This window comes from Arachis duranensis, chromosome 3, assembly GCF_000817695.3.
Source record: "Arachis duranensis cultivar V14167 chromosome 3, aradu.V14167.gnm2.J7QH, whole genome shotgun sequence".
In the NCBI taxonomy this organism is placed as follows: Eukaryota; Viridiplantae; Streptophyta; class Magnoliopsida; order Fabales; family Fabaceae; genus Arachis; species Arachis duranensis.
Window position 1 is genome coordinate 24,867,763 of NC_029774.3, and position 18,121 is coordinate 24,885,883.

At 35.4% G+C, this 18,121-nt stretch overlaps 1 protein-coding gene across 4 annotated transcripts; it reads left to right on the forward strand.

Annotated features, from left to right (window-relative positions):
* Positions 1 to 3,122: 3,122 nt before the first annotated feature.
* On the forward strand, positions 3,123 to 12,247 carry LOC107478022 (membrane-bound O-acyltransferase gup1). 4 transcript variants are annotated; one of them, XM_052259116.1, is made up of 22 exons: positions 3,123 to 3,248; positions 3,351 to 3,617; positions 4,354 to 4,946; positions 6,734 to 6,945; positions 7,058 to 7,116; positions 7,312 to 7,493; positions 7,597 to 7,645; positions 8,205 to 8,308; positions 8,392 to 8,456; positions 8,829 to 8,899; positions 9,404 to 9,463; positions 9,599 to 9,712; positions 10,075 to 10,199; positions 10,291 to 10,342; positions 10,542 to 10,604; positions 10,687 to 10,796; positions 10,877 to 10,969; positions 11,069 to 11,150; positions 11,244 to 11,321; positions 11,482 to 11,557; positions 11,638 to 11,687; positions 11,789 to 12,247. In XM_052259116.1, exons 4-22 carry the CDS (start codon positions 6,804 to 6,806, stop codon positions 11,828 to 11,830), a joined length of 1,617 nt encoding a protein of 538 aa, XP_052115076.1. In that variant the 5' UTR covers positions 3,123 to 3,248; positions 3,351 to 3,617; positions 4,354 to 4,946; positions 6,734 to 6,803; the 3' UTR covers positions 11,831 to 12,247. The 4 variants fall into 4 exon arrangements, with proteins under 4 accessions (XP_052115076.1, XP_015953609.1, XP_015953614.1 ...); XM_016098123.3 differs by lacking the exon at positions 4,354 to 4,946; XM_016098128.3 differs by lacking the exons at positions 3,351 to 3,617; positions 4,354 to 4,946.
* Positions 12,248 to 18,121: the final 5,874 nt, after the last annotated feature.

Genomic DNA, 18,121 nt, shown 5'->3' on the forward strand with positions numbered 1-18,121 from the left:
TTTGTTTATTATGTTGGGAGTGGATATGTTAAAATTGGTTAGATAGAATAATTATTAAAACTGATAATTAAGGTATGTTATTATTATTATTATTATTATTATTATTATTATTATTATTATTATTATTATTATTATTATAGCACGAAAAATGAAAACCGAATAAATTTAGTGTAATTATGGTAATGAATTATGTTAGTAATATTAAATTTTAATTATGAATTTAATAAATGATTTATGACTATTGATAAATTTGGTGGTATAAAATTTATATTAATAATAATAATTTAATTGAAGTGTTTAAAACTTTTTAAAATTATTCTGGTTATATAAATAGAAAAAAATGAATAAAAAAATTATTATAAAATAAAAAGATTTTAGACATTAGAAAATATAGTTTTAATGTATAGTAATAATTAGTTTTATATATTTAAGATTCGATTAAGGTTTATTGATAATTATAAGTATCTAATAAACATGAATGTGAACTTATTTGTAAAATAGATTTAGTATATTTTCAGCAGTATTTTTTGGACATTTTCTTAATCTTGATAAGCCAATCACAACCTGTGCCGTACTGAGTATATTTAATATAGAATATCGTCAGTTCTAACTCATGTACTTGATAATTTACACCTCTACGGATAGTATAATCTTTTATCGCCTTAATTACTGTCTCCCTATAACTGAATTTCATTCCTACAATGAATTCACCATCCATCATAATAGGAAACTCTGCTACATTCACGCCACAAAATTTACATTTTAATAAATAATTCTTAAATACGTGTCTCCTTAATAAAATTTATCTATGATCTGTAAATCAACAATAAATCATTCAAAAGTTAATAAATTAATCAACTAGGTCATCAAATACTATTAAATAAATTAATAATCACACAAGAATACGAAATACTAAATTCCTCAACATACATTCTTACTTGATAATGAAAAATTAAATAATTATTAATTATATGCTATATTTTACCTATTTACCGTTGCCTTAAATATTTGTCTCAAACTCAAAACCTATGTATAAATCATAATTTAAAATTATCACATACCTACATTTATATATTGAGAAAACTCCGGTGCATGCATGGCTTCCAAATCCAACAACTGCATGAAAGTCGGCTTCTCAAATGGCTGCTAACGCTAGTGCATTTGCCACATTCGCCACATCTTCTGCCATAGCATCGTCAACTTGATCTTCGTCTACACCTGGATCAACGACCTGATAGTTGCTTTCAAACTCTTCCTAGCTATCATTGTTGTAATATTCCAATTCAATATCTCGGTCCGCTGCAGATTGTTCAAACTCAATATACAGTTCGATGAATGATATTCGGGACTGACTTTCAAGATACATTAAAAACATTTCTTACATGCTCGCTTCATCGGTCACGTATTTTATTTGAAATTGAACGAACCCACCAAATACAGATATAGGATATCTGCACAGAATACACGACACTCTCCTAGATATTTGAGAATCCATCTTTTCACAAATCACACCTTTTAATTCTTCAAATGCAATGTGAATGGAATTATAATATCTAATGGATTTTCACACATAAACTTTACTCCTTCAGATGTTTGTAATAAAATTTGACCATGATAATACACTTTTAACATAACTCTATCATCCACGATAACATACACATATTGCATACTCTCAACTTTGGTATTAATCTTTTTCAAGCAATAGAGAAGAAGAGAAACAGCAGAGAGGAGCTTCGGAGATTTGAAGATGGTGAGAAGAAGAAGATGAAGTGGAGAGCTTGGTGATGGAATTGGTATATATAAAATTGAAATCGGACCGTTCGATTAGAGGCACGGCCTGCCAAAAAAAGTTGTTTGCATTTAATCGGTGGATTCGATTTTATTGTCCAAAAAAATTTTGATCTCCAGCCTAAAAATCGGTGGGTCCAATTTCTTTGAACACAAAAAAAATTCGTTCTACCTGCATGAAATCGGTGGGTTCGATTTCTTTGCAAAAAACATATGCCCAGCACAAATCAGACGGTCTGATTTGTGTCCCTTCTCACCTCTAAGAAATCAGACCGTCTGATTTCTTTCTGTCAATTAACCGCCGTCACAACAATGTAAAAGACCTCTAACTTCCATAACACAGTGTTACACCAACCTATGTGTCATATCGAAAAAAATTAGCCATATCTTGCATATGTTAACGAGACGTTAGATAAAATAAAAATTACATATAGTTATTTTCATGTAAAATTATTAATTAAAAATTATTAAATCATTTAACATATCTAATTAAATTATTATTAACTATCAATTTTAAAAATATTAGTACTTGAGTTTTTTTTTAAGTTAGAAGTGAGTTTCGAATTTGAGACCTTTAGATAAAGATGGAGACACTATATTATTTAAGTTATAACTCTTTACTTGAATCTTTGTTGCTAGGAAAATTTTAGGAAAAATTTTTTGAAAAGAAAATAAAATTACAGAGACAATACTACAATAGAGAGACTGTGTAAAGGGATATTCAATATTGAAAAAAAAAGAAAGGAAAAATGGAGCGGAGAGACCGTAAAAATTTTTTTTTACAGTAATTTTAATATGACATGACTTATCTGAACCCAAAATTAGAAAAAAATCTTCGTCATCCGTACAACCTACATCGTCGGCGGTATTCCCACCAGCCTCAATCGTCCCTCCAGCACGCTACTCTTATCCGGCGATTTTTCTGCACAGTTGAAAAAATAGGACCGACCTAAACAGACATATTGCAAAGTGGACCTGGCCTCTTGGCCGGTCCGAGCAAAGTATTGGACTGTACAAGGAATAAAACTGGTGTGAAACCGGTTTGAGTCGGCCGGGTTTGCAAAAGGTGGATCGGAGGGTTTGAAAAATCTGGACCGGTTCGGTATTTACCCTTTTTTTCATGGTTCTGAAAATCGGACCGGATCGACCGATCGAACCGGTCTGACCGTGAATCGACAGCTTTAACGGTTTGGTTTATTGTCCAAAACCAGTCAACTAAAAACCGGATGTGAGTCATTGAATCGGCTGAGAACCGGCCGAGAACCGGCCGGTCGAACCGGAACCGGAACCGTCCGGTTTCAGTAACACGACGCCGTTTCGTTAAAAAACAGAGATCACCAGTCGCAGGCACGCTGTTTCTTCCTCGAGGGTCCGACGTCTTCGTCTTCTCACCGTCATGCTAGCCGTCATCTTCGTCTGCTGACTCTGCTCGCCATCGTGCTCGCCGTCTCAGACCGAAGGTCAGTGCTCACTGTCACCTGATCTTCATTCTTTTTAATGCTCTGTTCGGAAATCAAATCACAGGATGATTGATTATTGAATGTTTTGTGATTTTATTGAAGAAAAACCCTTCCCCATTCCAATCTACTTCCTTCGAGTTCAGAGAGCAGAAGCTCAACCAAGAAAAAAACCCTTCTCCATTCCAATCTTGTCGCCGTCTGTCGGAGTGAGAGACTGCTGTTGCCGCCTCCGTTGCACGCAAGAACTTCCGTCTTCGTGCTATCGGCGTTCGCTACTTCGCTCCATTCTAATCTAGTGCTTGCTTGTTCTTCGTGTTTCTTTTATTGTCTGTTCAGAAATCAAACCCTCTTCGTGCTTGCTCTTCGATGGTCAGTGATAGTCGTTTTTTAATGCTCACTGCTAGTGTTCTCACTGCTGGTGTTTTGTGCTTTCATTGATTGATGATTATTGATTAAGTAATGTGTTGCTATTTTTTTTACTCTGTGCTTCAGTTAATTGGATGCTCTGTCTGTGCTTAGTGCTTGTTCTTGGTTGATTGGCTTTGCTCACTACTCTAGCTTGTTCTGGCCTGTTCTTGACTGATTAATCCTATTACGGGCTTATTGATTGATGATAAATTGATACTAATAAATTGATTACTGGCTTGTTCTTGCTGGTTCTTACTTTTTTCTCTGTTGTTAAATTTTGTTAAAGTTTCTTGATTTTGTTGTTAATGATTGTGCTGAGCTTGTTAAAATTTGGTTGAAAATTTTGTTAATTTTTGTTAAAGCATGTTAATTTTTGTGTTAACATTGTGAAAACTATGTTAAAAATTTGATGGTGCATCTTTTAGGTGTCTTTTATCATTATCTGAAAACACATTTGATTGGATGCTTGGAAAACATTTAATACTATCAATGTATTAAGTATTAACTATTAAACAAACATGTTTTATAATTCTATAATATAGCAATAAACATGTTCTATAATTTTTATTGTGTTGATAATTTATTGATTGTTTTTTATTGTGTTGATGAGAGTTGTTCTATAATTTATTTATTATTTTATTCTAAAACGGTTTTCTTCGGTTGGATTACGGTTGGACCGGTTGAACCAATAAACCAGTAAATCAGTGATTAGAGCGGTTTGATGACGTTCGGTTTTCAGAACCTTAATTTTTTTAAAATCCTCCACCCCAAACAACGTCGTTTGACGTTTTAATTTAAAATAAAAAAATACCCAGCTGAACTAAGCCCCACGCCCCCAGCCAACCCCCAGTTCTCTCACTCACACACTCTAGTCTCTACGGCACCCCATAGACACAGAGGCAGAGCTGGAAGCTCATCTCGGTTCACCGCCACCACATGCTCGCCGCCTTCGCCGCACCTCTTTCCAGATCCTCCTCGTCGTGTGCTCGCGTCTGGCCTCTCTCGCCTCCGCGTCTGCTCGTGCCTCTCTCGCCTCCGCGTCTGCTCGAGCGGTGCTTCCTGCTCGTGTCGTCACCGCGCCTCCCTCGCCTCTCCCTCTCCTCACTTCTGCTCGATCTTTGTCGTCCCTCGCGTGCTCGTCGCCGGCGGTCTTGCTCCCCATCCCTCATATGCTGCTGGTTCTCCGCGTTGTAAACATAAGGAGAAGGACTGCCGCAGTGCCGCCAGCTTATCCGCGTCACATTTTCGCTCATTCTCCTTCATACTCTGCTCGTTGGAAGATCACCGAAGGTTACTTAATTTTTCTTGCTTACTTTTTTCGTTTTTAATCTGTTCATAAAAAAATGTGATTTGGTTAATTTAGTTTTTAATGTGTTCAAGATGATTTAGTTAAAAACAATTAGTTAATTTTGTGTGTGTTTGTGAGCTCTGATCTCTTATGATGCTATGTATGAAATGTAACTGACTAATTGCTTGGTTTTGAATTTGTGATGAGACTTGAATTTGTTAATTTGTTGAATGGGAGACTTGAATTTGTTGAATGAAAAGCTTTCTAATTACTAATTTAGTTATCGATTGCTGATTTTGTGTTGGTTTGCTAATTTCGAATTTGGAAAGAAAATCTTGTGGAGAATGGTATTTAATTATTTAGTTTTACTTTGTGGTTATGATATTATGACTCTCTAATAAAAATAATAGGAATGCACCTTATTTTCAATTTTAATTTTGAGGGCCCTGAAATTACTATTGTTAGAATTGATTGTTAATTGCCTAATTGATTGTTAATTGTTAATAGGCTCTGTTGCTACAATGTGAATGTTAATTGTCTAATTTCAATTGATTGCTAATTGCATAATTGATTGTCATTGTAATAGTGTGATTATAATTAGATAATAGTCTCTGTTAGAATTGATTGTTAATTGCCTAATTATTAATAGGCTCCGTTGCTGCAGTGTGATTATTAATTGCTTAATTGGAATTGATTGCTAATTGCCTAACTGATTGTCACTATTATTGTGTCAAATTAAGATATTATTGTAATATTGAGTAATAATCTGTCTATTTTCGTATTAGTGATTTTAGAAATTGAGACTTGATTGTTGTTAAAGTGATGGTGAAGATATATATTTCAAAATTTAATTTTAAGATTTTGACTATTTTATACTTTTATTTAAGTAGGACCGGGTTAGTCAGTTCAACCCGTAACTCACCGGTTAAACCAGTGACTTAGTAGTCTGACTGGTTCGGTTTTGACAACTATGCTTTTTTGTTTTCCATCTCCAGGTACCTCGTCCCTTCCCTGCATCCTACTTTTGGATCATATTTGTTTGTGTATTGTTATACCCCTATTGTTTCTGCCCTGATAATGGTGAACAAAATTGCTTGTTGAAATTGATTCGAAATTGGTATCACAAACTTAATCTGAGGTGCTTCTGTTTTATTATCAAATGTGCTATGCAGAGCATGACGTAGTAGCTCCTGGATTGCTGAAACATTGTGATTTGATCTTCGAATTCAGTTTCCTTTTAGTACCATGTAGAAAATTGGTTAATTTGTTGCATGGTTTTGATTATTTGTTTACTTTTGTTATTCCTGGTTAGTGCAAAAGTACACTGATGGTGGTTTTCTTTTAGATTTTATTGAGAAATTATTGCTGGGATATTAAATAACGTGACTTACTAAAACGGACATTGCAGTGTCAAAATCTTATTAACATGCTTTTGAAATGAGATTTCCTTTGAAAAAACATGGCTATATTATCGAAACTCAAAATTACTAAAAACTTGTTATAGTTGACTGATGTGGAAGGAGAAGGAGCAATTGGGTTGCAATGGTCTAGGAAACTTTTTGTAGGGTCTGCACTCTCCATAGAAACTCAGCTCCTCCTTTTATGTACCCATTATGGATCTTCTCTCTTCTTTTTCATCAAATCTTGTCTCCTCTTTTTCTTCAAATTTTCACTTTAGTTGTTTGTCATAGAGTTTGCAGAGTTGTCTAAAATTGTGATTATTTTATTAGATTTTTTGGCCAAAAGATAATCTGATGTAATTTGAAAATTTTCCTCTGTGATGAAACAGAGAATCATGAAATTGCCTGTGTCGAGGTGTTAACTAGAGGATCTTGGCTTTCTTAATTTACAAATAGCAAATGGGTACATCTGCTGCGAACAAGGAAAACTTCAAAGGCAGTAGAATTGAGCCCTGGAAGCAGAAAGAACTGTATTTTTTGGTGACTTATGCTTTTGTTTTCTATGTCATCATCATTCGCCGTTCCCTTCAACTCTCTCATGGTGAAACTCTTATTTCACATCCTCCCCCCCACCCACAAAACAATTATTGTTTGTTCAATTGTATTTTCACTTCCTGTACTTAATTGGTGAACATTGGGATTGATTTTCACAGATTATGGCAAGCAATTATTTGGTTTACGCCCAGGATGGCTCATACCTAGGCAACTCAATGTATGTGCTCTTTTCTTATTATTATGAATTTATGATCATTCTATAAAAAGAAAATTGAATTTATGATCATCTTCTTTCTAAGAATTTCAGTAGTTGGCTAGGTTGCTCATGCGTTTCTTTTCTGTTGCTGTTATTCTTGGCTTGATCTCTTTCTTCATGCTAATCAAATATATGCCTGTTCTGTTATGTATAAAGGATGTCACAGATGCTCAATGGAGGAATTTGAGAGGAAATATACCTGTTCTTACTGTTGTCTTTGGCATTTTTACTCTGCTTGCCAACTTGATGAGGGCTTTTTTCAATTTAAAAGTGGGGGGAATGTCCATTATCTGGCTTTTATTTTCTTTGACCTATCTATCATATCTACATGGAGCTTGGTACAGTTTTTCTTTATGTTCTACATTTAATGCTCTTTCTTTCTTTCACTATTGGCACTCTTTACCTTGTTCACTCTAACTCCGTGTCTGTTTCACTTTGCAGCATCATATTTGTCCTATCAATAGCAACTGTTAATTTTCTTCTCGTGAAGGTGCGTGTAGTGAAACAATAAATAATATTTCAATATTTCATCCGTGGAATGAGTAACATTGACTTCCATTGTTAATTTATCATGTCATAACAGCTCTAGTTTTCATTAAAGGTTATTTCCCTCGGACTGCTTAATATTGATGTCTATATTAAATTTATTAAGGCTCCTTGTATTTCATTTTTCCCATTTCAAATATTGTGATGACTGAAGGTAGCTTCAAAGAACAGTCTTAAGAGTTTTGTGGTTAAATGTTGGAGTAATGTGTATCCCAATGACGAGCATAGAAGGGTCTCCTTTTGTAGGTTGGTTTTGGGCTTACAATTTAAACAGATTTTAGTCTGAAAGAATAAGAATGATCAAAATATAAAATGGCTTTTAAACTTCTGGACTATAAATATACTTAGGAGTTATGTTGCTTTTGCTTCTTTTTTTTCTTTACCTTTTTCTTTTGTTTTCCTTTTTTTATTTTAAATAGATCTGTAATGTTCTTATGTGCAGTTCCACATTTATCATGTTATCGTTATTTCCACAGTTGTCATGTAAAATTCTGTTTCTGCAGATATTTGCACAGAAGAAGTACTTTCCACTTGTAATTTGGAGTTACAACTCTTTTTTTCTTGTCTGTAATCGCATTTATGAAGGATATTCATTCTCAATTTTTGGGTAAGATGAGTCATATTGGTTACATCGATATTATATGGTAGGAGTAATTCTATTCTCGCTTAAGGTTATGTATTATATTTTAGGCAACAGTGGGCATTTTTGGACAATTTCCGAGGGACTTTTAGGTGGCACATATGCTTCAACTTTGGTATCTATTTTTATTATTTGTTTTTGTTCCCATAATACCTATAATAGACTATGTGTTGCTAACCATATATCTCTGGCCGCTTTCTTTTACCCATTCTGTTGGTGGAACTATTCTCATGCATATCCAGCTGATGCATAAAATTTGACACAGCTGTTTATTGTCGACTTCAATAGTAGTTTCAGTTTGCAGTGACATATTTAGAATACTTATCGTCAAGAATATTGAAGTTCGGTGATATGAACATTTAAATTAAAAGGGACTTATTGTGCTTTTTCTAAGATATATATATGTGCCTGTCTTTATATTTTGGTTTTTGCATAATCAGTGTGTAATGTGATAAGAAACATTACTCAATGTATTTGTTTGTGGCAGTTGTTTTACGCATGATTAGCTTTGGCTTTGATTATCATTGGAGAGATCAAGATTCTCATTTTGATATGGAGGTATTTTTCTTTTAGTGCATCACTTTCCTGTTCTGAATACAAGTTTATACTCTACGGTCTCTCTGAATGGTGATGACAGTTTGAGGATCTGGGAATAAATAATGCAGCTTTATTACCTTGTAACTTTTGACATAACCTTTAGAAGCTTGATTTTTTCAGTATCACGCATAGTGTAGGCTGAATTAAACATTCATATAAATCTTGAATACCTCTTACAAAGGCCGTGTTTTGTAATGTAACCCTTGCTTGATTAGGTTCTAGTTTTCTATTATGGTTTATGAACAACCTGGTTATGTTCATGTTTTTAAGAGAAGACTATTATAAGGTTGTACTCATGTTCCTTAAGCCATCAAATTTATCGTTTGCTATCATGATTTAGTATATCTAGTACACATGACCTCTTCTAGCTCAAGATCTGTTGCCAAATTCTGTGACTTTATGCTTTTGTGTATTTTACATGATTCATAAATACTTGGCAATATTTTAGTCTTTTTATTATTGCAGAAGCATTGCAAACGTTGTCATATTTGTAAATCAGGAAAATCTTGCTATCAAGCTTTACAGGTTAGGATATCTGCCAGTTAATCAAGAATCTTCTGTTATTTTTATGCTTTTTAAATGTTTACTTCTATTGTTCTTCTTTAAGTTCGGCATGTGGATGCACAGTTTTCTGGTTCATAATTTTAATTCCATTATCAGGAGAGCAGACCACAGAATGACAAGTTTGCATATACCACATACCTTTGTTACTTGCTGTATGCTCCTCTTTACATTGCTGGTCCAATATTGAGCTTCAAAGCTTTTGCCTCACAGGTCTGACTGTAACTTATATTTCTCTTATAAGCTCCATGTTTGATTTTCAGTTACATTTGTTATAGTTCTAGGCTTTCTGAAATTTCGATTGATGAAGTGAACCCTGACCTGTCATTTTCCAACATAAAATTATATGTAAGATATGATTTGTTTGAATATTAAGAGAAACCAAATTCGTTATTGTTTGGAGATTCAATTTCTTAATTGGCAATTGTTAAATGTATTACAATAACAACAATGACAACTAGGTAGACGTTATACTTTCTCTTCCTCAACATTTCTTGTGTCAGTAATTGCTGGAAAATGTTTTTAAATGGCAAAGTTTCTGGTTCGTTGATGGTCTTTTTCTATTGTTTCTGCAGCTAGAAGTTACTCAAAATACTCATTCAGTTAAGAATGTGGCACTCTATGGTTTCCGTTGGCTATTTAGTCTTCTCCTCATGGAATTGATGACACATTTGTTCTATTATAATTCATTTGCTAATAGGTTAGAGTACTATCAAGAAAGTCCATGTGTTATAATTAATATTTTATCCAATTTTTATTCTGTTAACTGAAATAGTTTCTTCATTACTTAGTGGTTTGTGGAAGCACATGTCTCCCATGGATATCTTCATCATTGGATATGGGGTAAGAGGATACATGTTCATCATCTTTAAATGGTATTATTGAGACTAATGGCAACTCCTGATTCACTCAACAACCTAACCCAGTGGGATAAAGTTTAGTATAGGTGGTTGCTGTTGCTGTATCAAAAATATTGAAAAAATATAATTTCCAAATTCACTCACCATAGTGTTTCTCATTCTTTGTTACATATTTGTTTCAGGTCTTAAACTTCATGTGGCTAAAATTTTTATTGATCTGGCGCTTTTTCCGTTTCTGGTCATTGGTATGCTACTTGCTCTTTAACCCTCTAGAATAAATGTTAAAAGTTTGAATTTAGGTCATTAATTTGGAATGATAAGTTGTAGATAAATGGAATTGAGGCTCCAGAGAATATGCCAAAATGTATTAATAATTGCCACAGCTTGGAAGACTTCTGGAAAAATTGGCATGCTTCCTTTAACAAGTGGCTTGTGAGGTGGAACTGATTCTTTTGGGCTGATTTTGCATTTTATTTTTCTTGGATGATAGCAAATTATTGATCGAGTAGAAATTCAGGTACATATACATTCCTCTTGGGGGATCTCAGAAAAAGCTACTGAATGTATGGGTTGTGTTCACATTTGTTGCCATCTGGCATGATTTAGAGTGGTATGCACCCTTCATTGGTAACTTAAATCGATTCTACTTGTAATATTGGCATATTCTTTGACCTGATATCTTATTCTTGATTATCCTCTTGGACCTTAGGAAGCTTCTTTCATGGGCATGGTTAACATGTTTATTCTTTATCCCTGAGTTGGCTTTAAAATCAGCAGCAAATGCATTTCAGGTAAAGCGTATCCTTGCATTTCTTCTTCACTCATCCATTGTTCCAAAGTCATTAATCTTTTTGTTTGACATCAAGTTAAATGTGGTTCATCAGGCTGAGAGTTCTTTTGGGGAATTCATATTTCGTGAAATCAATGCTGTTGCTGGTGCAATCACAATTACTTCCCTCATGGTTTGTCCTTGGATGTACTTTGGAAAGCTATAGCACATATGAATGTTTTAATTCTTAGTTATTCTACATCTCTACTTGCGGCTTACTTGATCACAATTTAATTATGTGGAAATCAACGATAGTCAATTTCTAATTTTAGTGCAATGACTTTTCTTGACAGGTGGCAAATCTGGTTGGTTTTGTTATTGGACCCAAAGGCATTAATTGGCTTCTTGATTCTTTCCTTAGCAAGGAAGGTTTGTCAATATTTTTAGTCTTCTAAACTTTGTTGCAGTTAAATACAGTTTAAAATTAATCTGGTAATTCCATCACTCAGGGCTGCCTGTTCTCGGTGCAATGTTTATCACATTTTACGTGGGAACAAAGGTGTGACATTTTCGTCATTTGCATTGTGAAACATTCCAAATAGTTTTTATTCTCTTTGCTTCCTTTTTTAGTTTAGTAATCTTATGTCTAAGTTCTTGCAGCTTATGTTCCACATAGAGGAGGCCAGAAAAAGGTCATGTTGAAATGAGACAATTTACCTGATCATAATACTTGATGCCAATGACCAAATTCATGTTTATTGCCACAAGTTTCATTCCTGAAACCAGACAGCATGGTGAGTGGTGGTTCTTGACCAAACAAATTCTCCAATGCATTGTGCATCGAATTCGGATCCAGTGCCTTCGAATTTTGTACACTAAATGGAAAAATCACAGTTGACTCGGGACACGGGAATTAGAACTTGATCACATCTCACTTCTGCTTTGATCCTTTGTTTGGTTTGTTTTAGCTCCTTGGACTATGTTTTTCGCAAGTTGTCATTAGTAATTACCGTGAGCATTGTTCGAAACATTTCGAACCCCATTTTTTAGCTTTTATTTGTCCATAGTCCATACGCAGTTATGACTTATGATAGATGCGCATCACGGTTTACAACTTTACATACACGTTTATTTACATTATTAAGCTTCGAATGAAACATATCATAACAAAATAACATAAGAAAAATTCCAAGTGTACCAGAAACAGTGATGTTTTAGTTGTTTTAACCGTTGATCTGAATTATAAAAAATATATATAATATATATTAATTAAAATCAACGGTTAAAATAATTGGAACACTGGTGTTTCCAATACACTTGAAATTCTTCCACTAGCATAAATATCTGGAAATGTATTACATTGGCCGATTCAAATAATAAATATTCGTAATAACAACAAACGAAAGACTTGTGAGGCTGAACATATGAGCAAGCCCATTACCTTATATCAATACAATATAATTGAGAATTTTGTTATCTAGGTACGAACCAATGATGTGCGGATACAGGACACGATGCGATTTGGGATATATGTACATGTAAATTTAAAATTCTTATAAAATACAGGAACAATATTTTTTATTTTAATAGTTAAGAAGATATATTGTTTTTAAATTCATTTTAATAATTCATGTTAAGAATAAGGTTGGACGGACTGATACGTGATGATATTTAAGTATGTTCAAGCGTGTTTTGGAAAGAATTTTTTATTTTTTTATTGAGACACGGTTGGACATAGATGAGTGTTCGTGCTTCATAGAATATTCATGTCTCAAGCTTTTTCAAGTTATGAAGTGATAAGGTGAAACGAAAACCACAACGATGTGGTATTTGTTGCATGGAAGGGCACGATAAAATATCTTGTCCATTAACAAAGGACATTAAGCAAATCAATGCCAATTGTGCAACTTCTCATGGTATTATGAGAACCTTTTTGAGGAAGACTTGTGTAGTATCATGATTTTTTCGTAACTAAACGACGTTTTGGTTTTCACTAATTAATTTTATTTTGTCGTTTCTGAGCCTTGTAAATAAAATAAATAATAATATAATTTTATTATTATGTTATTTATTTATTTTATATCTACATAATAATTTTTTTTATTATCCTTATCGAGTTCGATATCTGTCGATATAAGTAAATGGTATTCTTTGATGGATTTAGAGTTACTAATGCTCTATCATATACCTTTTATCATTAAGTTACTAATGTCATTTATATTAGTAACTCATATATATTTAACCCTATATATATTATTACTTGTGTTTTGATATACCCAGTTTTCATAATTATCCATTTAAGACATTTATAACTTAAATCGCTGACTCAGCAGTTTAAGGAAGTGACATCCAACCCCGAAGCGATGGCAACGAAAGACAACGTTCGTATGGATGTAATCGGATGCGGCTCGAAAACCGACGGATGAGCTCATTACCTGCACTAGGGTTAGACATGCATTATAGTTGTTTGCGCATATCTCTTGTGTGTTTTGAATTCGTTCTTGTATTGTATGTTATGTTGCTATTTGTTTTTGTTTGTTGTTTGCTCTATGCTCTTTTGTTGGGGTCTGATTGATCTGGGACATGTGGCCGTTATATAAAAAGCAAATTAACTTATTTCACCCCGACCCTACTAAGAACTCCTCAGTTCTTACCCCTTATCTTCCTGCCCCCGTCAGATGGAGACCGGTGATATCTTTTATGAGCTCGATCAGCCTTGTGTGTACGAGGATTCTGTCCTTCACAGCTTCTACGTGGTGGCCGTGGAGCTTTGAGTCCGTACATACGAAGTTAGAGATCATTCTTTTCAGCACCCGCTAGCTTCACCTCTCTTTGATCCTAATGCACTGTATGCTTTTCCACTATCTTGGTTACATCCCGATTCTGTCCATCATCATTTTGATCACATGCATGGAGGTCCTATTCTAGCACAGCAAGATGGTCAGGCGGTGTCTGAGCCTAGCCCTGTCGTCGATGACTACATCCTTGAGTATCCTCTAGTAGCTTTGGATATGTCGATAGAGTCTCTTTCTACTTGTTCCTCTGACCCTTTCAGCATAGAGCCTATCAAGACTTCCGCCACAGCTTCTAGTCAGCCCTCAGCAGTTGAGCAGATTTCTCTTAGTGGTACGCTTTTCACAGGCGATAGTAGTGATGGTAGTCTCCAGAATACATCTGACGATGAGGACATCGAGAAGATAGAGATTGTGGATCTGACTTCTGAGGACGATGAGGATCCTGAGAGAGATATAGAGATCATGGATTTGACTTCTGACAGCGATTAGGTAGCGACATTAGCATCTTCTTTTGGCAGCTCTCTAGTTTAGTGTTTCTTTTGTCTTAAACTCTCACTTTTATTTTTCGAGAGATCAAGTTAGAAGACTAAGCAAGTCTGAGCGTCAAATTAGGGGATTCCTATATGGGCAGACCTCGGAGATATTTTGAGTTGTATATATGTACATAACTATGGGGTAGTAACTAACTTTTCATCTTTTGGGTGCTATATATAAAATCAAGTTTCGTTAACCCGATTACAGGCTTGATATTATTAAAAACAGTGTCGGTGTTGTTTCAAGTTGGTAACACTCGATGTTTTGGTATGAGCATGCCATATTGGAAATTAAATCGTTACAACCCGAACTAACCTAGCAAAGCTATATAACTCTTAATCTCTCGGTGGATCTATCTAAAAGTGAGAGACTACAACAAAATCTATGCTAAGTTGAGACGCTCCCAAAACCTGCTAGCTTGAGCCATCAGTCGGCACTATCTGAAAATGAAATCTCTATGATATCAGGGTACTCCTCAGGATCTGCCTCATCATCAGAAATCTCTATAACCTCTGGAACTTCTCTGATGTTGCTATCATTGCCAAGATCCATATGCAAAGGCTCATAAGGAACATAGGTCTGTCCACAGATGTTGTATCCAAAGTCGCCACAGAAAGTCTAGATTGCTCTCTAGTTAGTGCGCCAGACAAGGGTGGTGAAATCGGTTCTAGAGGAATATCCCAATTAGGTACAAGCTACTCAACTAGGTCCGACGGAAGAACAACCTGATCCTCGGACTGTACAGGATGAGGGTTTCCAGGTTCATCAGGGAACGGATGATGTAGAGCGTCCAGATGAAACCAAGATAATGGAAACTCATAAGGGGCGTTAGGATCAAAGAGAGTGTCGATCGGATGCTGGAAGGGATAGTCTCGTAACACATATAGTCGTATTCGAGGCTCGGCAGCTACAATGTTGAAACTATGATGTACCGGGTCCTCGTAGATATAGAGGTGGTCTAACTCATATGCTTCTAAGCAACCCTCTTGGCAACAACCTCCTCCATATTCTTATAGCTACTATCCACCCCTTGATGCACATCAATACAAATCAAACTCTCAACATTTTGATCAACCTCACTCACAAGCCACATCACACTACCACCAAACACTCCCATGTAATCCAATTCCATATCCACTGTATCCCCAACCATGCACACCTCAAGAACCACTACCTCAATACACCCACCAACATGACCTACCTTCCGACTATGAAACCTTTCTTCCAACCAACGCATCTTCTTCTTCATTGCAATGTGAAACTCTCCAATCCTTACCTCAAGAACAAAAAGAGCTTAAAGCTTTTTTTCAAGAGCAAGAAGAATTCCGGAATAGGCAAGGGCGATCTATGGCTATCATAGCCGAAGCAGTGAACCGCTTAGTCCAACTACGCTCAAGCAATCAAAGCGTTTTTCTTGAGGAATGTGGGAGATCAAGTAAGGAGTATAGTGAAGAGGAGAATGTGGAACCTCAAGGAAAAGAAGGAGAGTTAGAGCATGAATCGCAACGAGAGGAGGAAAGTGAAATGCTTGAACCGGAGGAGGTAAAGGGAGAATTGAGGGAAATTGATCAACAAGTGGATTCCATCATTAATGTTTTTTGTCCACCTTGGTCAATCCTCTCAATGATCTTGATAAATCCTTCCCCATTGAGTTTGAGAGAGATATGGAGGTAGACTTCACACAACTTTCTTGTTATGACTTGAGTGATAGAGAAGAGGAAGTTGGCGAAGAGGTAATTATTAACCAAGGAGTGGAAGTCCTCATGCAAGAATCTAGGAAAGCAATTCCCTTCCAAGAGTACATTGAGTGGGTACCAATCTCTTCCGTAAATTTCATCGGCCCACGCCAATATGCTATTATGAAAACGGATCACCAACTTAAGGCCTTGCTTGGAGTGTTGAATGGTGGCACATTGGATTTTGGTTGGCAAAAGGGTCTAAGACTCATCAAAGAAGCCAAATCAATTCTTGGGAGCTTCATGTGCTTAACTTAGGACCTCGAAGGACAAATGAAGACTAAGCATGGGTGGAGATTCAACGAGGAATGGAAGCACAAACCTCCTTGATGTGAGCTCCTCAAAAAGTCCAACTTAAGAACTTTAAACCAAAGTCTAGGTGGGAGACACCCCACCATGGTAACATCCTTCTAATCCCTCTCTTCTTTTAGTTTTTGCTTATTGAATTTTGTTTCTTTTGGTTAGTTTAATTTAATTTGATTCTAGGCTTATTTTAGTTGCATTTTAGTTTTGCCAATATGTTTTTGAAGAAAAATATGTTTTGGCGTTGAAAATCTTTAGTTGATATCATGTTTGGTGCCTTAGAGGCATTAAAATTTTGCAGAAACAGGGCAGTGTGCATACGCACACACTTGTGCGTACGTACAAAAGTCCCATTTCCATTGCCTTGTGCGTACGCACCCCGCTGTGCGTACGTAAACCCATTTACACCCCCTCTGTTGGGAGTGCTCGCACTTGCTTGTGCGTTCACACCCCAGCCTTTTACGCCTTTGTGCGTACGCACGTCTGTGTGCATACGCACACATGATCCTAAAAAAATTGCCCTTTGTGCGTACTCAACCTCCTGTGTGTACTCACACAAACCCCTTCCTTAATAAACTGTGCGTGCGCACCGAGATGTGCGTATACACACTTCTTAATTGCTCCTCTGCCAGGTGCATTCTCACGTTCGTATGCGTATGCACATCATCCATTTTCCACCTTGTGTGCATACGCACAAGTATTGCTTTGGGCATACTTTAGTTTTTCATTTTGGTTGTTGCTTAAATAAGTTGCAAGTGTTTCTTTGATGATTAATTGGGCTAAATGTTGATTGAAATTATCTTGAAAGTTGATAGATATGTGCACTGTGTGTCAAGTGTTCCATGAAATGCCTGAATGAACTTTTAGTTTAATGCATGTGTTGTAGTTACCATATGTGTTGGACTATATCCTTGTTTGGAATTCGATTCAAGAGTTGTGCACTTTTGAATGATTATGATATTATTTTGGAATGGAATTTCAATAATGTACTCATTGTTGCTTTGATTCGCTAGCACCAAATTAATATGGAAATTGACGTTTGATTTCTTATTTGGTAAATTTTTAACAAGTGCATATTGAATTTAATAAATTGAATTGAATTGCTTGTTCATCATGTTTTTTTAAATCAATATAATCATATAACAAGATCTTTGTTTCTTTTTAATGCTTTGCATTTGTTTGAGTTTACTTGACTTGATTCTTATCAAGCTTGTCAGTTTTTGTAACAAGCACCTTGTCTATGTGATTATTTCATCAATTTTCAATGATGAATAAATATTTTTCTTTTCATCATTGAATTGGTTATTGTTTGTTGTGCTAATTTATATTAATCTTGCGCTTTCACTTGCACAATTTCAATATCTAATATTTCCTAAATTCAATTCACTCTTGCTACAATTGCCTAAGCTTGCTTATGTTTGATTAATGCTTATTCATTGCCTGCAACTTAGGCCAATTAATTGAGAAATTCATGCTTACTTCTTTTTGATTGTGTGGTTGTCATTTTAACCGGCCAATGTGTGTCTGCTAACCGTGCGCACATTTAGAATACACACATTGTCTTTTATCATACCACACGCATATGAACTCTTCCTCAAATTCTGTTTAATTGTTTTATACAACAG

What these genes read in the sequence shown, in the direction of transcription:
- LOC107478022 (XM_052259116.1), top strand. Translation starts at nt 6,804, where the DNA reads ATGGGTACATCTGCTGCGAACAAGGAAAACTTCAAAGGCAGTAGAATT. An exon ending in TATAATTCATTTGCTAATAG is followed by an intron (nt 10,200 to 10,290) that starts GTTAGAGTACTA and finishes TTCATTACTTAG; the next exon opens with TGGTTTGTGGAAGCACATGT. An exon ending in TTCTTTCCTTAGCAAGGAAG is followed by an intron (nt 11,558 to 11,637) that starts GTTTGTCAATAT and finishes TCCATCACTCAG; the next exon opens with GGCTGCCTGTTCTCGGTGCA.